General features: G+C 44.9%; 3 protein-coding genes and 1 pseudogene across 3 annotated transcripts; 2 read left to right on the forward strand and 2 right to left on the reverse strand.

Annotated features, from left to right (window-relative positions):
- Positions 1–1,017: 1,017 nt before the first annotated feature.
- Positions 1,018–3,259, forward strand: LOC119303112 (pentatricopeptide repeat-containing protein At3g22670, mitochondrial-like). The gene has a single exon (XM_037580201.1). It carries the CDS (start codon positions 1,417–1,419, stop codon positions 3,043–3,045), a length of 1,629 nt encoding a protein of 542 aa, XP_037436098.1. The 5' UTR covers positions 1,018–1,416; the 3' UTR covers positions 3,046–3,259.
- A 535-nt stretch (positions 3,260–3,794) lies between these two features.
- Positions 3,795–14,605, reverse strand: LOC119303115 (ATP-dependent RNA helicase SUV3, mitochondrial-like). Its single transcript, XM_037580202.1, has 17 exons — positions 14,469–14,605; positions 12,259–12,376; positions 11,152–11,273; positions 10,878–11,068; positions 10,508–10,648; positions 9,487–9,609; positions 8,352–8,429; positions 7,571–7,739; positions 7,345–7,457; positions 7,140–7,220; positions 6,621–6,686; positions 6,289–6,353; positions 6,132–6,177; positions 5,934–6,050; positions 5,173–5,264; positions 4,962–5,066; positions 3,795–4,322 (listed from the first exon to the last, which is right to left on the reverse strand). The coding sequence occupies exons 1-17, from the start codon at positions 14,521–14,523 to the stop codon at positions 4,283–4,285; spliced, it is 1,722 nt and encodes a 573-aa protein (XP_037436099.1). The 5' UTR covers positions 14,524–14,605; the 3' UTR covers positions 3,795–4,282.
- On the forward strand, positions 14,551–18,493 carry LOC119303114 (annotated as a pseudogene).
- Positions 18,494–20,086: 1,593 nt separating this feature from the next.
- On the reverse strand, positions 20,087–21,339 carry LOC119303116. Its single transcript, XM_037580203.1, has one exon. It carries the CDS (start codon positions 21,114–21,116, stop codon positions 20,403–20,405), a length of 714 nt encoding a protein of 237 aa, XP_037436100.1. The 5' UTR covers positions 21,117–21,339; the 3' UTR covers positions 20,087–20,402.
- Positions 21,340–21,932: the final 593 nt, after the last annotated feature.

The following is a 21,932-nucleotide window of genomic DNA, read 5'->3' on the forward strand; positions in this document are numbered from 1 at the left end:
TCGTCGAGAAGCCAAACCATCCTTACAAAGTTCAAACAATAAACATATATGAGTTCATCTCAAATATCGGTATACACTAAACATCTCATATGTGTTCATCTAAACATCTCATATGTATTCATCTACAAGAATCTCAATATCTCCTTCTCACACAATGAATAAATGATTGTAAATTCTCATATATATCTCGTATGTCATATGTGTTAAACTAACTCAACATCTCATATTTCAAATAAACTCAACATCTAATATATATCTAAAAAAATTCAACATCTCATATATAGCTACAAAACTCAACATCTCATAATTATCTACAAAACTAGGCATGTCATATATATCTAAAAAAATTAAACAATCTAGGTTTCACTAACAAAAATCATATAGTACCACTATGACTCCACATACTCCATCACAACACCCAATGTTGGAGAAATAAAGATCCAAACCAAGCAAATCAAGGGTTCCACCCAATCTTGGACAAATCCCTAAAATTGCAACGAATTTACGGAGGAAAAGAAAGGGAACAGAGGAGTTTAACCTAGTAGGAGGGATTGGAGATCGAATCCAGGGCTAAAATCTTCAAGATCTAAGATGGGTGTGTGGGTGGGGGATCCGAAGGAGGCGCCGCCGCTGCTCTCTGTACAGAGAGCAACTTCATGGGAGAGGGGGAAGAACTGCCTGGGATGGCCTGGCCCAATGCGGGTTAAGTCACAGTGCAGCGCCTAAGCGATAGTCGCTGCACATTACACTTTGTGGCGCCTAATGCTTAGGCGCTGCACTGTCGTCCGCGGGGCCGCGCCTGGCCTCGGGCTGTCACACTGGCAGGAGGTGCGACGCCTAAGGGATAGGCGCTGCATAGTAGGGTACGGCGCCTTGCTATCGGGCGCCACTCGAAAGGGTCATCAGCGTGAATTTTTTTAGAAAGCAGTTCAAATTTTGAATTGTTTTTCCACAGGTCAAATATGTGTTTTCTGCCGTTCCTTGCAATTAACTCCGTTTCTTCGGGTGCTCTAGTACTTCGCCGCCAACCACGAGACGAGACCACGCCGCCCACCCACTCGCCGCGCGCCGCCCGCCGCGGCACTCGCCCCGTCCACCATCGCGTCTGGCTAGCAGCCCAGCACAGACCATTCACAACTCCTTCCTCCGCTGAAGCTCCCCTTCCCCGCCGCGGCGCCCTCCTCGTCGCCCATGGCATCTAGCTAGCAGCCCACTAGAGACCATTCACAACCCCTACGCGGCCGCGTCGCCGCCAAGGCCCCCCACCCCCAAGCTCTTTCAGGGTGCTAGTGGTCGCCCTGAGGCCGGTCACGATTAGCACCGACGGTGTGTCCTTGACTGCTCTTGAGGAGCACGTGGCCGCGCGGACAAGGTGCTCGACGAATTGCCTGCCTGTTCTGGCTTCTGAGCTGAAGAATGCAACGATGCTGCCGGGTCATTGTGTCGCAGCCGGCTGTGCTCCGGCCACATAAAGGCAACCACGCCGCGTCACGGTTCTGCACTGCAGGCTTCGAGCTGCCCGAATGGTTCAGGAACCCAAAGAAGGACGGCGACTCCTTTGATGGTGATGACCATGACAAATTTGTGCTCCCGATCAAGTCTGATCCCGTGGAGGAACGGAGCCATGGAGGCAGCTCCAAGCCTCTGTCGCTCCGCCCCGAGGCTGCCTCCCACGAGGACGCCGAGTTCGAGGCTGATTTCGACGAAGCCAGCAGGATCCTGACCTCTTGCTTTGCGTCCCCGGAGGCCATCGTGATAGCCATGGACTGCTGCCCTGTCAGGGTATCAGACCGCATGGTCGACAAGATCCTAAGGAGGTTTGGCAGTGATTGGTTGGCGGCGTTCGGGTTCTTTATGTGGGCCGGTGCTCAGGAAGGCTACTGCCACTCTGCTGATTCATACAACTCGATGGTTGACATACTAGGAAAGTTCAAACAGTTTGATTTGATGTGGGGCTTGATCACTCAGATGGGTGAGATTGGCGGTTTGGTGTCGCTGGCAACGATGACAAAGGTGATGAGGAGGCTCGCTGGGGCCAGCCGGTGGAGCGATGCCATAGACGCCTTCAACAAAATGGACCGGTTTGGTGTTGTGAAAGACACCACAGCTATGAATGTCCTCCTAGACACGCTGTGCAAGGAGAGGAGCGTGAAGCGCGCAAGAGGCGCGTTCCAAGAGTTGAGGGGATCGGTACCTCCCGACGAGAGTAGTTTCAACACGTTGGTCCATGGGTGGTGCAAGGCGAGGATGATGAATGAAGCCCGTGATACGATGAAGGAGATGGAGGAACATGGCTTCAAGCCTTCAGTGATAACTTACACCAGCCTGATAGAAGCATACTGCATGGAGAAAGATTTTCAGACGGCTTACGCCATCCTAAACGAGATGCGCTCGAAAGGATGCCCTCCAAATGTTATCACATACACGATCGTGATGCACGCTCTAGGGAAGGATGGAAGAACGCAAGAAGCTTTGGATATATTTGACAAGGTGAGGAGGGATGGCTGTGCCCCAGACGCTTCCTTCTACAACTCTCTCATATACATACTCGGCAGAGCAGGGAGACTGGAGGATGCAAACTCCGTCGTCGATAAGATGTCCAGCACTGGAGTTCCCCCCACTGTTGCTACCTTCAACACCCTAATTTCTGCTGCCTGTGACCACTCCCAGGCAGAGAATGCCCTGAAGATGCTGGTTAGGATGGAGGAGCAGTCATGCAAGCCTGACATCAAGACGTACACCCCATTGCTGAAGCTGTGCTGCAAAAGGCAATGGATAAAGGTACTCCGGTTCCTCATATGCCACATGTTCAGGAAGGATATCACCCCTGATTTCAGCACCTATACCTTGTTGGTAACCTGGCTGTGCCGGAACGGGAAGCCTGCTCAGTCTTGCCTGTTCTTGGAGGAGATGGTCCTGAAGGGTTTTACGCCAAAGAAAGAAACGTTTGATCTTGTGGTGGAGAAGCTTGATAAGGCAAATCTCCATTCAGCGAAGAAAAAGGTTCAACTTCTCACCCTGCGGGCAGCTGCTGTGAAAGTGTGAAGCACACTGGTTTCCCTTACATGAACAAGGATGGTGCTGCTGGACAACATAGTGACATACTATCAAACGCTTGTGGCCATGAACCTTAGAACAAATGCGAAGGTACAAAACCAGTAATACAAGTTTATCACTCGACCTATCCATTCATCGAAACGGAAAATCTTTTTTACACTGTCACTGATCTGTTACAATTATGTTGCTCTGCTACGTTGAACTATATTCACAACACCTTAAAAAAGAAGAACAGAAGTTCCATAGCAGTAAGGACATTGGTCAAGTCCCCTACCAACTGTCAATTTTAATCCTGTTCATCGACGTCTGCAGTATAAAAAGAATGTGGAAGCGGTTCACCATTTAGCGTTTCAGCATATATAAACAGTTTCCTGCAAGCCCTACAGAGGTTGTTCACGAAAATGCAACTGGACATGCAAAATCAAATATGACAGCATTCAGACTTCACAAAATCAGCAGCCTTATTTACGCTCCCTTATTTCCAACAGTTGAGCAAACACATTAATGCCTTTCTGATACCATAGAGTTACAGGCATGAAAATTATCGTCATTGTATATACTCCCTCCATTCCAAATTATATGAAGTTCTAGCTTTGTCCTAAGTCAAAATTTAATAAATTTTACCATGTCCACAGCAAAATGTGCTAATATTTACAACATCAAATATACATATAGTATGGAAACTTATTTTATGAGGAAACTAATGAAATTAATCAAACTTAAAGAAGTTCAACTTAGGACAAAGCTAGAACTTCAAATAATTTGGAATGGTGCACTGCAATATGACAAATGGTTCTTCATGCCTGCACCTCATGTTTTACTTATAATGTACAATTCCATTTGCACTAGTTAGTAGTTACAGAAAGTGCTACTGAAAGAACTACTCCCTCCGTTCACTTTTGTAAGTCATTTCAGACAACTCAAAATGGGATGTTTTGTACATTGTCTGAAATGTCTTCAAGGTCTTATAAAAGTGAACAGAGGAAGTAGTACAAATCTCATGAATGGAGAATAATATTATGTGCTGCCACATTGACTACGTAAGGTCAACTTCAATGACATTGAAAGGCGAGTCCAAGTAGATCTTCTGCCACACAGGTGTCATTTTATCGCTGCTTGCCAGTGATCACATTTCACATATCCAGTAGGATAGTCAGATGCATTCCCTGGACATTTGCTCAAATATTGACCAAATATGGTGAGGTGTTGTTTCTTGAATCAGCCTCTATTTTGATCTTGCGTCAATTTCTCGAAAATATCCGCGCCTGCTCATTGTTAACCAGAAGATGGTTACATCAAGAAACAGATGTTCTAAAAAGAAGGGAAAACAATGATATCAAAATTAACCATCTTATGTAACAGCACTTTCTTGCGGACGTAAAAGGATTTTTTAGCAATAGTGCCTTTTTAAGTTTTAACAAACAATATTATGTGGTCAAGTGCATTCGAGGCACACATCAAGAGAAATGCATGAAAATATATTGTAATGGCAGCACATAGTGATGGAACAACAATTCTATGTACATGATGCAGTATATCACTACCCCTAATAAACTTTTAAAAAACTCTAGGAAGAATATGAGCCCATAAGCAAGCACACACAACGCAAGTCATAACCACTTGAGAAAATCAACTGGGACGGCCTAGAAAAAAATTATTTAAAGGTAAAATGCAAAAAATGTTGAATACCAACAACGACGAAGTATACGTGGTTGTAGTAGATGCATGATAGATTATTCCATTTGTCACCATCCCTACTTATTTGAAAGGGGGGTAGTTGAGGCGCAGAATTATGAAAGTTACAGAAGGTTGAGAAATCTGGCTTTTAGCTAAACAAATTATAGCATATTGATTAATCTTTTAGAATGCAAATAATATATGGCATCTGAAGAGATGTATCATACAATTGTAACGCATCATATTCTCGGCGCATTTTCCGTGGAGTACGCAAAACCCTTCTTTGTCCTTGTTGCTGCCATCCTGACCTCTCAAGGTATTCTTCAATCAACCTGACATTGCCAATCAGACCTCCAGATTATTTACGAAAAAAGATGAAAAAATAAACTCTCTTTTTCCTTTTTATTCTAACTCGAAAGGGAAGAACAAAGAACTCACATGCTGCATATTGACTTTTGGGAAGCCGCCAATTCACGATCTGGGAAAGAGTCGTCAAATCTGTAGCTTAACCACACATACAACTCTAGGACCTGTAATGATCACAAATGCGATGCTGATTAATCTCACTTTAGAAACAGTTTCGAGACAGCGGCATGCCAAAATGGAATCTAAATAATCACTGTAGAAACTAGGAACTCTCCGGAAGTAACGGTTGCCTGAAATGGCAACAAGTGTCTAGTCCAACATTTTTCCAAAAAAAGCTCATCTTGCATGCACACAGACCCAATGCAGCCCACTGAATTATGTAATGACATGTTAGGCCCTATACAAGTATAAAATTATGGATCAATGAGAAATGAGTGCTAGACCAGTGATTGGGGGGTGGGGAGGGGGATTTCTAGCACAGAAAACCACTTTAGTTTGCGTTTCAGTATTTGAGGTGGTAGTCTATGCTATGGTATGTTGTACCATCCTTGGAACTCCCAAGTTTGATTTTTAACTTGGAAGTTTATATAATGCAGAAAAGAAACTGCCTTCACAACAGAATAGACAATGCACATGTTTAAGAGCAAAATAATTTGTGATTAGAAAAACATTGACAAGATTTATAGTAGTGCTGGTATTGACTGGCAAATTACAGGTATTTGTGATTAGAAGAACATTGACAAGATTTTTAGGTCACTACTTTAGTGACCTAAAAAGTCTTATATTTCTTTACAGAGGGAGTAATTTGCTAGAGAAATAAAATAGGGAATAACCTTGTGAACCGATTCAAGCTCCTGGAGTTGATTGTGTGTTGTAGGCACCCGCAGTGTTCCAGGTGTAAATATTTCTTTAAGCCGAACTATGCCTTTCTTTGCATAATTTTCTGCAAACTGCATCTTGAAAATTTTAGTGAAACTGTTTCCTAATTCTACAAAAACATACAAATAAACAATAGAGGTAGAAATGTTTGCCTGTGTTAATCCTTGAGTAGATATATCATCCCTCACATCCACTGGACTGCAGTATGAAGTGTCAGAAAGTGATCAGGATGCTAGATAGGTGACAATAGATTAGAACAATAGAATCTAGAAAAGGCATATGTTAATACTGGGATAGATTGTAAATCACCTTTGACAAAAGATGTACTTATCACGCAATGCAAGAGGCAACTCATCAACAATAGCAGCAACTTTCTGTTAACAGTGGGAGGAAGAAATGTGACTAGATAAAATATTGAACCACAATTCAATAGCAGAAATAAATCTAGCTTACAGTTACAAAGTTCACTATTAGTCTATCGATATTAATTTCAATATAATGCTAAGTTATTGCCTTTTTAAAGAAGGCAGTCAACCAGTTTGTGCTTTTCTACCCAGGCAATCTTATTTACATTGTTTAGATGTAGCTTGTAGAAATTGACCAAACAAAGAAAAAATGTGTTTCTTAATGAAATAAAATACCAGCATATCTTCGCAATCGGCAATAAAATAGTCCGGAGACAGTTTAGCCTTGTCCAAGAAACGTTCCTGCAGCAGAATGAAAAAAGGGTAACACATATTTCTGAGTCCTGTCCAGAGGAAATAGCTGTAAATACACACGAAGCATTGAGATTCACTCAATGGGAGAGAAGAAGATAACACATTACTGAAAAAGAAGTACATAGAGAAAAAGTAAACTCCAATTTATAATTGTTGAGACTTGTGAACAAGCAATGTCAAGCTGAAATCCAAACAAATATAAGATACCTCAAAATATAGCTAAATTATTGTAGTGCATAATTGATCGCACCAACCACAATAACTGTTGAGTAACTCCCTACCCCATACAAACTGGCACAACAAAATTGCTTTCATCATTAACTATTTTTTACTGTAACATTTAGCTTTGGCATTGACAAGTAACATGTTATAGAAGTATGAAGCTGCTCTGTGCTTGAACCAATGCATTTCAATATGAAAACGATGGTACTTATAGCTTACCAATATAGGGTGAAGAAAGTCAGTTCCATGTAATCGTGAATACACGGACAATAAATCAAATGTGGGAAAAAGTCCAGCACGCTGCAGATGAAGCAATGCAGCATCTGTGGTTAGCTTTTACAAATACGAGTCATACATAGCTTTTTGAAGTTTCATCATATAATAGCAGTTGGATTCATTATGTTGCTCAGTAATGGGTGGGCACCTCTATAATGGGAGAAGGTGACTTCAGGGATGAGTGTAGTAACGGGAGATCTTCAGCATCTAGACAGGTCACTTCGCCAACTGGGAATTTAGACCCATATCTCCCAGCTCTGCCTACCAAAAGAATAAGACATGCAGAACAAGCTCAATTCACAGCTCAAGAGGGCTGTGTAATAAGGGAAGAGAAAACTGCCAGGGGTAAAACGACTGAAAAGCAAACATAATACCTGCAATCTGTTTGATCTCAGGCACAGTCAGCTCCCTGGTGCAGATACCATCAAACTTCTTCAGTGTAGAGAAAATAATTCTAGAAATGTTCAGATTAAGACCCATTCCAATAGCATCGCTAGCCACTAGCACATTAAGGTCACTGGCTTCATCATTGAACATTGTCGCCTGGAAGCGGAACAGATTAACAAATTTATCCATAACAATCATGCCATCATGGAGAATAAATTACGACAAGCAACAGACTGAATTTATTGCCTACAACTATTATTCGCGAACTTTTAATTCTGGCTAAGAGTTGCGGGCATGTTGTATTAATAAATTATATAGAAAGAAACAAGTGGTGTTCATTAAAATTCTCGCAAATAGCAGGTACAAATCAACAATATAATAACTCAAAAATCCATGTTCCAAACATTGAACAGTATGCTCAATTAGAAAGCATTTAAAGCAGCATTGATAAAATGGGTTTCGTAATTGTAAAAAAATGCTTTATTATTCAGATTGTTGTAATTTGTAACTCAACCATCACATACCATATTAACTTTGTTAATCAAAATTCAGCTATATGACACTATATAATGTATATCAATGACTCAATGAGTAGGTTTAACAAATTAAATGTGCTGATATGCATGTCAACATGTTCAAATGGAAGGTGTGATATTTCACCTTACTCTAATTAGATTAGGACCTACAGATATATGACAATGATTCAATGAGGTATATGTTCTAATACTAGTATGATGGGGCATACCCAAATAATGTATTACAAATTACCTGTTTCGTTCGAGTTTCTGGTGGTAATGAGCCATAGACTACAGAGCAAAGATGATTTCCCGCCATTTCAATTTTTCTCTGCATGAGTGAAAATTTGCAATATAAGGGTAGCTGAAGCTCTGTATTTTACTCTATCTGGCAGATGTCTAATTTAGTAATTTTAATAAAAATATAGAGCCCTCTAGTCCATAAAATAACAGAATGATGCATCAATGTCATGTATTCTTTCTTCAAAGGAAAAACATTGTCATGTATTTGGGCACGCAACCACATACTATGGGTATAAACTAAAAATGGTAAGTACTATGAGCGCCAAATTCTCCTTTAGTTAGGCTAGGAAGCGCAGGATAACCGGACCAAATCTTTGCACTGGAGTACTGGCGGCCCTGGCTTAACTGGTTCTTCTGGAAATAGTCATTGGATTGCATTTTAATTTTCACTGCTTACATTTGTTGGGAATATTCAACCAGCATGTATCATGAAAAGGTGAAAGGAAATAGAGATGCTTGGATGGATGGTTGCTAACTACAGAAACAGGTTTCATCATATTGCATTTACGAAAAACAGCTGCGCTGGTAAACATGTTACCAGTTGATCATGTCACATAACTACCATTGCTACTGCAGCATGACATATCAACTATATTATTTAGTGAGTACCAATCGTGTGACCTCCCCTCCCCCCTCCCCAAATTACTTTGGCACGGATGTACTTTTGTTTCCTTCACTGAGCACAATACCAAGAACCAATATCAGCTGTAATTAACTCCTGGCATGCAGATATACAGTCTCCAGGCATAAAAAAGTTTGACTGCCAAGGTCAAATAATTGTCCCTTCCCTTTCTTTCTGGGTATTAAAAAGTGTGGTGTTCAAAATTTAAAATTGGATAGAGAGCTAAACAGCTCTTGATTCAAGGGTTTTTGTCATACATGAGTATGGAGAGTTTTGATCATTTCCAAATTTACATGTTGACATCCAATTGGGCTGATAGGGTAAATAAAGTTGAAATTCGAGTTTCTGATTTCCCCCCAAACTAGTGAGACTTTCTCAGTTTTCTTTTCTATGACCCTCTAACTTCATGACATGTTCCCAAAATAATGAACAATTGCTGGAATATCACTTGAAGAATACCAACCTTAAGCTTATATATCTCACGCCGTGAGAACGTTACCATGCAATCCCCTGCCTTGATGTTTGAAAAAGGCCCAAGTGTAGACTTCAAAGGAACCAAAGGAGATAGTCTCTCATAATATTGAATCTGTTCAGCAACATAGACCCAACATGTTAGGATATTTTTTGACTATGAGCATGTTAGGATATTTGCTATGTGACATACTGTTCTCGAGATGTTTGCATCAGTACTCAGCAGAATTAGCACTAAAAATAACTACTCCCTCCCATCCATATTAATTGTCACTGCTTTAGTACAACTTCAGATAATTGTCGCTGCTTTAGTACAACTTTGTACTAAAGTTGTACTAAAGCAGCGACAATTAATATCAATCGGAGGGAGTACTACATAGCACGATGGTCAGGATAAGTTAATAAAACTCACTTGGAAACTGTCTGCAATCGTAGAACAACCTCACAACTCTAACAAAAAGAAGATCCACATGACCACACACAGTTTTCATGCAGAGGTCCAAAATTAGTATTACTACTTACTACTTACTACACCGGGTTGCAACCTAAATTTCAGGCAAAGGCTTAAAACTGGTACATGACAGAGCATTACTTGAGTAACAGGTTAGAAAGCATACCTTGGGCGAAAGCCTAAGATAGACTGATTTTGTTATCCCTGACTTTCATGATTCCATCATACAAAATTGTGTGTGGAAGTAAGATATGACCAGCTCAGAAAATCACTGTCTGCTTGAACTGGGAGACAATTTGGAAACATGTGACGTGATATTTACTACTGTTTCATCCTACCTATATTGAGTAGTTACATCGTCTTACTCTTCTTGTACAAAGGATTAAATTCACTGTCCATGTGGGAAAAAAATTAATTTCATAACTAGTGTATTATCCTGGCAGAGGAACATAAGTGCGAACCTTAATACAATTCAATTTGACAACTATCATATGTTTAGAAGACATTACATACTGGGTACATTAACAATCATCAGAAATTACGCGAGTTTTGGTTAAATTACCGTAACCACATCATCAGTAGCTTCAAGCAATCGCTGAATAATAGGGACAAGAGCTGGGTCACCACAAACATGAAGCTCATCTGAACAAAGCCCCAGCAGTGCACGTGTAAATGAACAACCCCTTGTTCTACAGCCAACCATCTACTACGTCAAAGCAAATGAAAAAAGAATTATGAGGAACATTCCAAACAATATTTCGTAGACAGTTTAAGGTATGGTTAGTTGGATGGTTTATTGAAAAAATAGCTTGATAGGTCTCAACTTTCTCATATGTAAATATCAATAGACACTAGTTTAAATAATAATAATAATAATATTGTACAAATATACATTTTTCTAGTGAGTGCATAAAATGTGGATCACTACATACCTGAATTTCATCAATAACAGCGCACTGATACTCAGTCGTCACATCAGCCATCTCAACCGTCACTGAGCTATGCTTTGCACCTTCAATTTCTTCCCTTTCTTGTCCAGTAGTCAAGTTACAGGGAACATTAGCTTTGTTTAATCTTTCTGCTACCTCCCGTGCTAACAATCTTAGAGGTCCACAGTACACACCTACATTTTTTTGTTAGAAATAAGAGCAGTAGTCATTTAAACTGTATGCTCTTTCAGTTTGACTGGGTAGATCAAAATAGTACCTGAAGAGCTTGCTTCTAATCGTTTGAGGGCATTATGTGTTTTCCCACTATTTGTAGGACCAACATGCAAAAATACATTGCGCTTCTTTTCTCGGGCATTCGGATACCATAAATGAGGATGCCTGTTACTCAAGATTGCACAGAACTTAATTCAAGTCTTTATGGGACAATGAGGAAAACAGTGTTTACACCATATCTTGGCACATAATTAATCTCGAAAAGTTGGTGTGATGATTACAAACAACAACAAAGCCTTTAGTCCCAAACAAGTTGGGGTAGGCTAGAGGTGAAATCCATAAGATCTCGCGGCCAACTCATGGTTCTGGCACATGGATAGCAAGCTTCCACACACCCCTGTCCATTGCTAGTTCTTTGGTGATACTACACCTTCATATCTCTAACTTCTTATTGACCCCCGTCCGACTATCGCAACTAGCACCAAATCATCCGCAAAGAGCATAGATATCTCCTTGTATATCCCTTGTGACCTCATCCATCACCAAAGCAAAAAGATAAGGGCTCAAAGCTGACCCCTGATGCAGTCCTATCTTAATCGGGAAGTCATCAGTGTCGACATCACTTGTTCGAACACTTGTCACAACATTATCGTACATGTCCTTGATGAGGGTAATGTACTTTGCTGGGACTTTGTGTTTCTCCAAGGCCCACCACATGACATTCCGTGGTATCTTATCATAGGCCTTCTCCAAGTCAATGAACACCATATGCAGGTTCTTCTTTTGCTCCCTGTATCTCTCCATAAGTTGTCGTACCAGGAAAATGGCTTCCATGGTTGACCTCCCAGGCATGAAACCAAACTGATGATTGCTTAGGCAATTAAACGAACTAAAATAGCATGTGCATCACTGTTGTGTCACATATTTGACACAAGAATAATATTGCCTCCTTTTGTTTTCACTTCATTAATTAGATGAACCATACTGGATACCAGCATCCCACACTGGACGATTGTTTTAAGCAGGCAAGAAACGGATTCCCTTGAAGATATAGTACATTGGTACATAATGCACACATTATACACTGACAAGAATATGTAGAGAAAACTTGGATATTAGGTAGTGAAAGGGGAACGAAATTTATTCTTACGTCATATCAGTGAAATCAAACTTCCCAGAGTTGTGGTTGCCCCTCCAAAATTTTAAATTGGCAGAATTGACCAAGGGATGTAGATCATAATAGGAGAGAAGGCAACGGATATAAACATCTGTAGACAAAAGGTGTTACAAAAAAAATCTTAGCACAATAGACCAACCTACCAAAGTTTTGGCACCATAAAGCATACTGCAGAGACTAACAGTCCACTGTGGCGAGGGCCATCTCCTGACTCTGCTTTTTCTATGTAGCATGGCAAGGAGAAGCTGCACGTGCGACTGATAACTCTCAGGGTCCAATGTGCTTACAGAAGTGAATAATATTGTTCAAATCGCAGCAGACTAGGTTTCCATAGATGACATATTCACCCCAAAAAGAACTGCTTCCATTGTGTTAAGCAGTAATATCATAACCCCATAAAGGTTATAGTCCCTCCATTCAAGATGAAAGTTTCCAAGATGCAACTCTGTCCATTATTTTCAATATGAATATGTTGGTAAGATAAATTAAGATAACCTAATTGTAAGGTATCGAGTTAGCTTGGCTCGGCTCGGCTCTTTAACATAACGAGTTGAGACATGAACTGAGGTCCGCTCTCTTATCTCATGAGCTAACTCTGTACTTGTTTAAGCTCATTACACATGTTAACAGCAGAATATGCATACATTAAATCTGCCCATCTCAGTGCAAAAAACATGTATCTATCTATACACAAGATGCATGGATGCTTATGTATGCCACCATAAACATGAAGTACAAGAGAACAATTTTCCCCAATGTAACAAACAGAAAAATCAGAGGGGGGAAAATGAGTTCAAACTAATGGTCAAATTAAAAGAAGTTCGATTAGACGCTTTCTTGGACGCCTTTTTGCAACCGACAAGTACTCTACATAAAGATAAATCCATAGCTATACTCTATCCATCAGAACAATACCCAGCCACAATCTCCCCTTCCAAAAGTGAAAACAAATTTTTACTAGGTATATTCCCCTTGCGTAAAGCCTTGGCGCAGTGGTAAAGCTGCTGCCTTGTGACCATGAGGTCATGGGTTCAAATCCTGGAAACAGCCTCTTACAGAAATGTAGGGAAAGGCTGCGTACAATAGAACCAAAGTGGTCGGACCTTCCCTGGACTCTGCGCAAGCGGGAGCTACATGCACCGGGTTGCCCTTTTATAGTCCCCTTGCGTAGGTTCAGCCCATCATCAGATAGAGCGATTCAGAAAGAAAAGTCGCCTCGTCCATGGAGTTTGTCCGTCTCCACCGCCAGTGTTGGGCGTCGGCCGTCGGTGACCTGATAGCTTATCCTAAGTTCTGAACTACAGACCTCCTCCCCCGAGACCTCGATCCCCTTCTGACCTCCATCTCCGCTCTCGGCCGGCGGTTGGAGTGGATGCATGCGGCATGCCCACGGCTCACCGACCAAGTCCGCCCACACCGGCAAGCCACGCGCCGGTGCCCGCGGCTTCTCCACATTTGAAGCCACACCGCCCGCCCGCGGCTCGCCCATGCCAGCAGTGCACGCCGAACCCGAGGTCATAGCCCACTCGCCCTGGACCCTGGTGTTGGTTAAGCATGTTCAGTACCCCCAAGTTGATTGACTGAAATTTTGATGTCCACTCCCAGTAGTGTTCACCCCATCTATTACGGCTGTGGTATGTGCTTGAAACAGCAGAGAATGCAGTCATTTTTAAAAGAAAGGGGATGAGGAAATTGTTGAATCTCCATCAGCTCCTCATGATCTAGCATTGCTTGTCATTAGGGGTGGTCTTTTCTGTTGGAGCACCAAAATTAACTTACCACAGTGCCCAGGTTTATGTGAACTTGTCATATCTGATTTATTTGTGCCATCATGTGAACAATGATAAACTATATCCCTTATATTGTGTGTATGACATGGTCAATTGGTCATCTCTAATTACCCCATTCTATTCTATGATTCAGCACCTTTTCTTCCATTTCCCCAGACAATTGACGCATTGGCTGACCCAACTGCTCCTCCAATTAAACATGCAGCACGAAGCTGACCTCCAAATGGACGCATATCGCGCGCCCGGCCTCTGGCATTCCGCCGAACACACACCGTGCGCGTGCGCCGGCGGACATCGACAGCAGCTCAAGAAACATCATGGACGGAGCACGCACGGGAGCACAGACAGGACGCCCAGGAACCCAACAAGCCATTCAAGAAAGCGGGCACTGACCATGGCGGCACGACGACGAGAGCGCCCCCCGGCGCAGGAGCGCGGCAACCGCCATTTCGCCGTATGCTCCCCTCGATGGCACAATTCAGATGGCGGGGCACCAGAACCGGCTCCGCGACGAGGGGGGCGAGGGGAATGTGCACTTACGTGCGGAGCACGGCACGTGGGGTGGGGTGGAAGACGGAGACGGCCGTGGCTTTCGCCGGGAAGCGAGGCGGCGTGGGAGGCGGAGATGCCGCCCGCGGTCGCTGGTCAAGACGGTTCTTCGCGTGGTCGCCAAGGCCGGAATATTCCGCCCCACCCGCATCTCGCTCGGCCCAGTTTGCTCCCGAAGCGGGCTTCAGCTCCAACTCCTCGAGCCCGTAGGCTCGCTTCGCGGCCCGGACACGCCACCCCCATCGGCTTCGTTCCTCTTTCGCTTTCGTCTTCCTCTCCACCCAAGTCAGTCGCCCTCGCCGCGACGCCCCGCACCGCCGGACACGCCACCTCCGCCGCCGACGCCGCCGACGGGATCGCCGCGAGCATGTGAGCTTTCCTCGAACTAAGCAGCAAATCTCGCGATTCCTCCGTTGTTTGCTTAAGGGTTGGTGGTGCAGGACGCAGGCGGAGGCAGATGCCGGCAAGGCGGCCATCCAGCGCGCGCTGCGGGCGCTGCGGCAGCGGCATCTCGTCGAGGAGGGGGCCCACCGCCCCGCCATCGAGGCTCTCAACCGGCCCTTCGCCGCCCACGTAAGTACCAATCTCTAGCCCCTTGTTACTGATCTTTCTAGCTTGGATCGAATCGGGCCAATTTGACTTCACCAGTGAACACGCATTCGAGCCACATAAAGTCTCAAAAAGAATGTGCTGATGGGGTCGGCTGTGTGAAGTTGATTGTTCCTCTCTGGTGGTGAAACAGTGACTGCTGCTTAAGTAGGATTAGCACGATCACAATGTCGAATAGTTTTACTAAGTAATCCACGAAAATAAGTATTAATCCTTGCACTTGGAGCTTCTGTGGCGCCTTCTGCATGTAGTGACTGGTTTGCTGACCCTCTTTGTAGGCTTTGGAGTGGAAAGAGAAGGCCGAGAAGAACGAGTTGGAGCTGCAGCAGTGCTACAAGGCTCAATCCCGGTTGTCTGAGCAGCTCGTTTCCGAGATAAACGAGGCGAAAACGTCCAAAGCGCTGCTCAAAGAGAAGGAGGCACTGATTATGACTTTGCAGAGTGAACTTCAGCAGACTAGGTATTGAATGTGATGGATAGTTTTGCTGCTGTGTTTAATTCAGTATGAACATTGCCGTTGATGTCCGGATGAAACTCTTGCAGCGAAGAGAACGTACAGCTAAAACAGTCACTTGAAGAGAAGACAAACGCTTTAGATCTTCTCGTTCAGGAGCACCAGGCGGCTAAAGCCGAACTTGAACGGGTGCTAACAAAACTGAAAGCTGTGGAGCATGAGAACACGCAGCTGGTCGAGCGATTGATGCAAGCGAAGATGGTGGAGGCAGAGAAGCTTAATGAGGTACCCTGTTGTCTCTTTTTACTATTGCTAAGACTTCACCGTTCCTGTACAAGCTATCGCATATTCAAGATTGTTCAAGGATTGCGCTTGCCTATTAAGCGCCTGTTAGGCCCACTAAGATGACACAAAAAAATCTTCTCCCCTATTAACAATGCATATTTCCCTACCATAGTCCCCGGTGGATCCAGGATGAGATACCTCAAGTACCAGCATGCTTAGTTGTGTACCATGACATATCACAAGAGACTTGATGTACTATATTTGGTGATCTTTCGCTTCAGTCTCGCTTTTTATTGTTAAAATACTTCGGCTCTTTAAGTTTACACGATAACAGTAGTGCTCCTTTTATCCATGAAACTTTGACTCTTTTCGGAATTGTATGTAATGTTGAAACTCTTTTGCTCAGTGGCGGAGCTAGGTAGGATCCTTTGGGGGGGCCAAACAAAATATGGGTATTTAGGAGGCCAAAAGACTCTATTTTTCCTAATCTATCTCTCCCCCCAAAAAAATTCTTTCACGAATTTGACCAAGGCTGGGGGGGCCATGGCCTCTGCAGCCTTCAATGTAGCTCCGCCACTGCTTTTGCTTCCGTAGCAAGAGTGGAAATAGGAGAACTAAGAGCTTATTGATTTATGGTTGTTTTAGCTGTCAGAGATGTTTTATTTAGCAGTATGTCTTGCATAGATAACTGTGCCCATAGAATTTGTATATACCAAGAAACTGCTGCTTTAACTGGTGAGAAAATTGTTCAGGCCAATGCGATGTACGAGGAGATGGTCCTAAAGCTAAAGGCAGCTGGGCTTGGCGCTGGCGGAATACAACACCATGCACAACAAGAAGCTGACGGCGTCATTCGTCGATCCGAAGCTGGGTATGTCGACATCATGGAAACACCAATCCCATCTACATGCAGGATCACCATCCGTGCTCATGATGGTGGGTGTGGATCTATAATATTCCAGAATAACACAGATAAGCTAATCAGTGGTGGCCAGGATCAAACTGTCAAGATATGGTCTGCACATACCGGTGCTTTAACCTCCACTCTGCAGGGTTGCTTGGGGACTGTCAACGATCTTGCTGTGACCAATGATAACAAGTTTGTGATTGCGGCCTGTAGCTCTAACAAGTTGTTTGTATGGGAAATTAATGGGGGGCGTCCTCGTCACACTCTGACTGGCCACACAAAAAATGTCTGTTCTGTAGACGCAAGCTGGGTGAAAAGTTTGGTCATTGCTAGTTCATCCAATGACCGCACTATCAAGATCTGGGACCTCCAGACTGGCTTCTGTAAAAGCACCATAATGTCAGCAAGCAACCCCAATACACTAGCTTTCATCCATGGTGATGCCATTTGCTCAGGTCATAGGGATGGAAGCCTAAAGTTCCACGATATCCGCAGTGGAAAATGCTTTGCCACGGTAGCAGCTCATGCTGATGTCAGCTCGATCTGTGTAACCCGGGGCAAAAACCATGTTCTTTCAAGTGGGAGAGAGGGTCTGCACAAGCTTTTTGATGTTAGAATGCCGACGGAGGTAGTGGAGATTTGTGGAACATTCAGGGCCCCGAGTAACAGATTGGTTGGCACCTGGGGCAGAGCTTGTATAAGCCCGGATGAGAACTGCATAGCGTCTGGCTCCTCTGATGGGTCTGTTTGCATATGGTCGAGATCGAAGAATGAGGGGCCGACCATCCTAGAGGGCCATTCACTGCCCGTTGTTACAAGTGCATGGTCTGAGTTTGGACCTCTTGCCACCGCTGACAAGAATCATATTCATATATGGGCTTGAGACCTGTGTTTTCCTTTTGGTCGTTCAAACCAGGATGTGGTGAGTTTCACCTGAAGGTGTTATTGCTTGTCCACCGCCATTCTTGAGGACACTCGTTTGCATGTAAATGACTTAGTTAGTGTCTAATTCAATTGTAATTATCAAAACTGACAGCACGGTACGGTCATCTGCTTTCCTCTCGGCATGTTTTTAGGGGATTTCTCTGTCATCTGTTGCTGGTAAATTGAAGGGTTTGTGGGAGTTCTTGGACACAATTCAAGTTTCTGCAGTGTTTAACATGAGCATTTGCTGATACATCCCTGGGTTCTTATCTCTTATGGCAAATTAGTGGATGTGACCCTTTCGCGACAGCAGCTTGCCCAGCCAACATGGAGGAAGATGGCATTGGCTTTTTCTGGTTACATGCTTCCTCCAAACTAAGTGAGTACTGTAGATCGCAGCATATGAGTACACTATTTTTAACTCAGTTGTTGTCTTCGTATGGAGGTTCATGTAGTCTTCTCAGGTTCAGCTTGATTGAGATTTGGCAGGCTAAGGTGGGATGGTCTTGGATGCAATGTTTCATTTTGTCAGATGCATGATGATGAACCAGAGCAAGCTCTGAATACTGAACAGTTGTGTTTTTGTTTTTGTGAGCAGTGCTAGATCAGGCGTCGGTTGGGCTCAAGATCTGTTTCTGTTCATTCCTCTAAGATCAGAGTATAATATCTATCAGAGGGTTGCGCTGTGGATGATGTAGGAGGCCGTATGTCTGTCTTTTTATTTTGCGGGGTCGTATGTCTGAGAAACAACAACTGCAACTTGAGTTCTGCTACATATGACCTCCAAATTCACAGCAAGTAAAAAAAATTCCCATGAACAAATCACCATCCAATCAACAAATACGTATACTCGCTCCGTCCCAAAATAAGTGAGGAAGTACTACTTAACCATCCTAGAATAATTTTACAGCACAATCCGAAGCTAAAATCCTCTAAAATCCCTGTCCAGTTGCCCTAACTCTCGCTGTCACCACCGATCATCACATACTGTACAAATTTGTTCTCCACAGCCCACTTGATCTATCCATCCATCTATCTGCCCTGCGAGAAAGTGGGCTAAGAAGAACTCATTAGATGCCCACCACGGTCCACATCAGCCGATTCATAGCAAGAGTGCATTGATCAACGAACCAACTTGTGGTTGGATGGTTAGAGGGAGTGTGGTATCCCCAGCCCATCAGGGTGCAAATTCATTCTGGTGCTCGCATTTATTCCTGAATTTATTTTAGAATTTTCGGCGATGTGCATTCAGTGGGAGGAGACGTTCCCGTCGACAACGAGGCGCCTACGGTGACTTTGTAAATCTTAGGCCTCCTTTGGTTCATAGGATAGGAATAATATAGGAATAGGAAAATCATAGGTAGTGAGATGACATACATCTCAAATCCTATAAAGAAAGAGATGTCATTTGATGTATAGGATAGGATTTTTTCCATTGAGTCTAGGCTAATGTTTTTTTCCCTTTAAAATGTGAAGGATTAATTCCTATCCTACGTAGGAATAGGAATCCATTCCTATAAACCAAAGGGCTTCAAAGGAATTTTTCCTACGAAATTCCTATCCTTTGCAATTCCTACAATATTCCTATGAACCAAAGGAGGCCTTAGTCTTTCGAAGGTGCTTATAGGATAGGGTGTGCGTGTATGCATTCATAGGGATGAGTATATGCGCGTGCGCCTGTGTCTGTACTGATGTTTAAAAAGAATGCATTGATCACCAGAAAGAAAAAAAAAATCAAGAAAGAGAAATCGGTGATGGGGAGGCGGAGTGGGCATCAATTCCATCGGCGTCACGAAAAAAAAACTGAAGCACAAGTCGAGATGGGAGCGGGAGGCGATCGGATCGGATCAGATGAGACGAGAGGGGGCGGGGCCCGCCGCCGCAGTGGTTCGCTGCAACCGTATGCCAAATCCGGGCCCCTGACTAGGACAAGGCACCACCGTGCTCTCGAGTCTCTCGAGTGGCCAGGGCCCGGCGCGGGGGACATCAATCATTGCCATGGCCCACGGCCCATGGCCCTGGCCCTGTTTTCTGCTACTGCTGCTGCAAGAAACCGCCAATTATTGGAGATGCAGTGAGCATCTTGCAGCAAGGCTAGCTGAGGTAGAGTAGAGTAGGGGAGTGGCCTGGCTTGATTGATTGATTGCAACTAGTAGGAGTAGCTTCATGGGAAATGGTTCCAAGATTCTGATCACTGGCTCTGCCCAGGGCTCGAGAAATTCAGTGCATTTTTAACGTTCATGTCATTCAGAAGGTACTACCTGATCACAAGCGCTGGCAAGTGGCAACCAAGAAATCCAGTGCATTTTCAACGATCAATTCATTCATAAGCTACTAATTTTACATGTTCGGATGTGATCTTGCTCTTGTACAAACATGTTGTTGCAGCAAAGAGATATAGAATTCCTATATATTACAGTACAGACAAAACCCAATCTGTTTGATCATCTGATCCAAGAGGCATCTGCCTGATCATCTCATCGAGATCGATCGATCCAAGAACAAAATACTGACAGCATCAACAGGACTTACTACTTTACCGGAGCACGCACGCACGCATCATGGAAGGATTGCTACTATCGGTGGCATGGGCATGGCGTCACAGGCTGAGGAAGCCTCTGCCCTGGCGCGCCGGCGCCGGCGGCGGGCTCTCCAGCGCGCGGTCGCCCTCCACGACGCGGTCGCCGAAGATGTGCACCGTCCTCGGGTTGGGCCCGCGGGAGATGACGCAGGTGTAGTCCTCGGACGACGGCCCGTCCTCCTCCGCCTCCGTCGCCGCGCGGGCGGCGCGCAGCGGCAGCCACGAGCTCTTGTTCTTGACGCCGAACTCCACGCGCCGGTCCAGGGAGGACGACCGCACCAGGGCCGGCGCCTGCGCCCTCACAGCGCCCCGGAGGACGTTCTTCCTCCGCTGGGCCTCGTGGGCGCAGTCCAGCACGTCGGCGAGCCCGTGCGGCCCCGCGCAACCGTCGCACCACGGACGGCGCTTGGCCCCTCCGGCGTCCACGGCCGGGCCGGGCGACCCGAAGGCCGCCGACGCGTCCAGCACGGAGGTGGGGCTCATGGCGTAGGCGAACATCGCCTCGGGGTCCCGCGCGGGGCTCCCGATGACGACCGCGGCGCGGCCGCCGGCCGGCAGCGACGACGAGTGCAGCAGCCTCGGCGCCGCGAACGACGGCGCACGAGCAGCAGCACCCTTGCCGCCTCCACCGTCGCACGAAGCCGTGGGCGAGCTGCCGGCGTGCTGCGCGGCGCCGTTCATGGACCTGGACCTCCTCCTGAGGATCATCTCCTGGACCTTCGATCTGAACATGTCAAGAGCCAGCCTGACAGAACAGCCAACTCCCGGCGCTTCCCTCCCGGAAAGATCAAAGAACCGATCAGCAGCTTGCAGCAGAGAAGAGCAAGCTAGCTCAAGCTAGCTGGTGAATGGGGATGACGAGAGAGAGAGAGAGAGAGAGAGAGAGAGAGAGAGAGAGGTGGGAGAGGGCAATGGGGGCGGGTGGTGATCTTAAAGAAGGGCCGGGCCGGGCTCCCCCCCCTCACACTCCACTTATGTCATCGTTGGTTTGGTTTGTGTGTGCTCTGCTTGCTTCCAAAACTGCATGTCCCTATCGTCAGTTTTACTACTGCCAATAGTATTTTCTTTTCTTTTATTTTCCTGATTGAAGAGAGTTTGCGATCGTTTTCAGTTTTCACTGGCATGTTTGTGTCTTGTTGTGTGAGTTTGTGTATATGTGTGTGGCGACGAACCGTACCCAATTAGCGCTATGCACACAAGGACGGATTCCATGATGAATGGCAGGTGGATCTGCTGTCGACCAACGGGAGGTGCAGCAGAATGCGCCAATTCGCCGGTGCTGGGTCACACAAGATGCAATCATTGTTCCCGTTCCAATAGAAAGATTCAGCGTCCCAAGATTAAAAAGAAAAACAGGATCCTATCTCACCACCAATCGAGGCGTTATCCCTCCTCCCCTCCTGACCCCGCGTCCCTCATCGTCGAGGGTCACTGTTGGGTGAAGCCTGGTCAGTGCCGGTGGCGGTGGGGCCTCTCATGGGTGCCACTCGCCTTCTCCATCGCATCGGAGTTGTTCTCTTCCGATGAAGCTATTGGCGGCAAGACTGT

This window comes from Triticum dicoccoides, chromosome 5A (assembly GCF_002162155.2).
Source record: "Triticum dicoccoides isolate Atlit2015 ecotype Zavitan chromosome 5A, WEW_v2.0, whole genome shotgun sequence".
NCBI classification, from domain to species: domain Eukaryota; kingdom Viridiplantae; phylum Streptophyta; class Magnoliopsida; order Poales; family Poaceae; genus Triticum; species Triticum dicoccoides.

What these genes read in the sequence shown, in the direction of transcription:
- LOC119303112 (XM_037580201.1), top strand. Translation starts at nt 1,417, where the DNA reads ATGCAACGATGCTGCCGGGTCATTGTGTCGCAGCCGGCTGTGCTCCGG.
- LOC119303115 (XM_037580202.1), bottom strand. Translation starts at nt 14,523, where the DNA reads ATGGCGGTTGCCGCGCTCCTGCGCCGGGGGGCGCTCTCGTCGTCGTGC. An exon ending in CTACTGATGATGTGGTTACG is followed by an intron (nt 9,610 to 10,507) that starts GTAATTTAACCA and finishes GTTGCTGAACAG; the next exon opens with ATTCAATATTATGAGAGACT. An exon ending in AAGTACATCTTTTGTCAAAG is followed by an intron (nt 6,178 to 6,288) that starts GTGATTTACAAT and finishes TTCATACTGCAG; the next exon opens with TCCAGTGGATGTGAGGGATG.
- LOC119303116 (XM_037580203.1), bottom strand. Translation starts at nt 21,116, where the DNA reads ATGTTCAGATCGAAGGTCCAGGAGATGATCCTCAGGAGGAGGTCCAGG.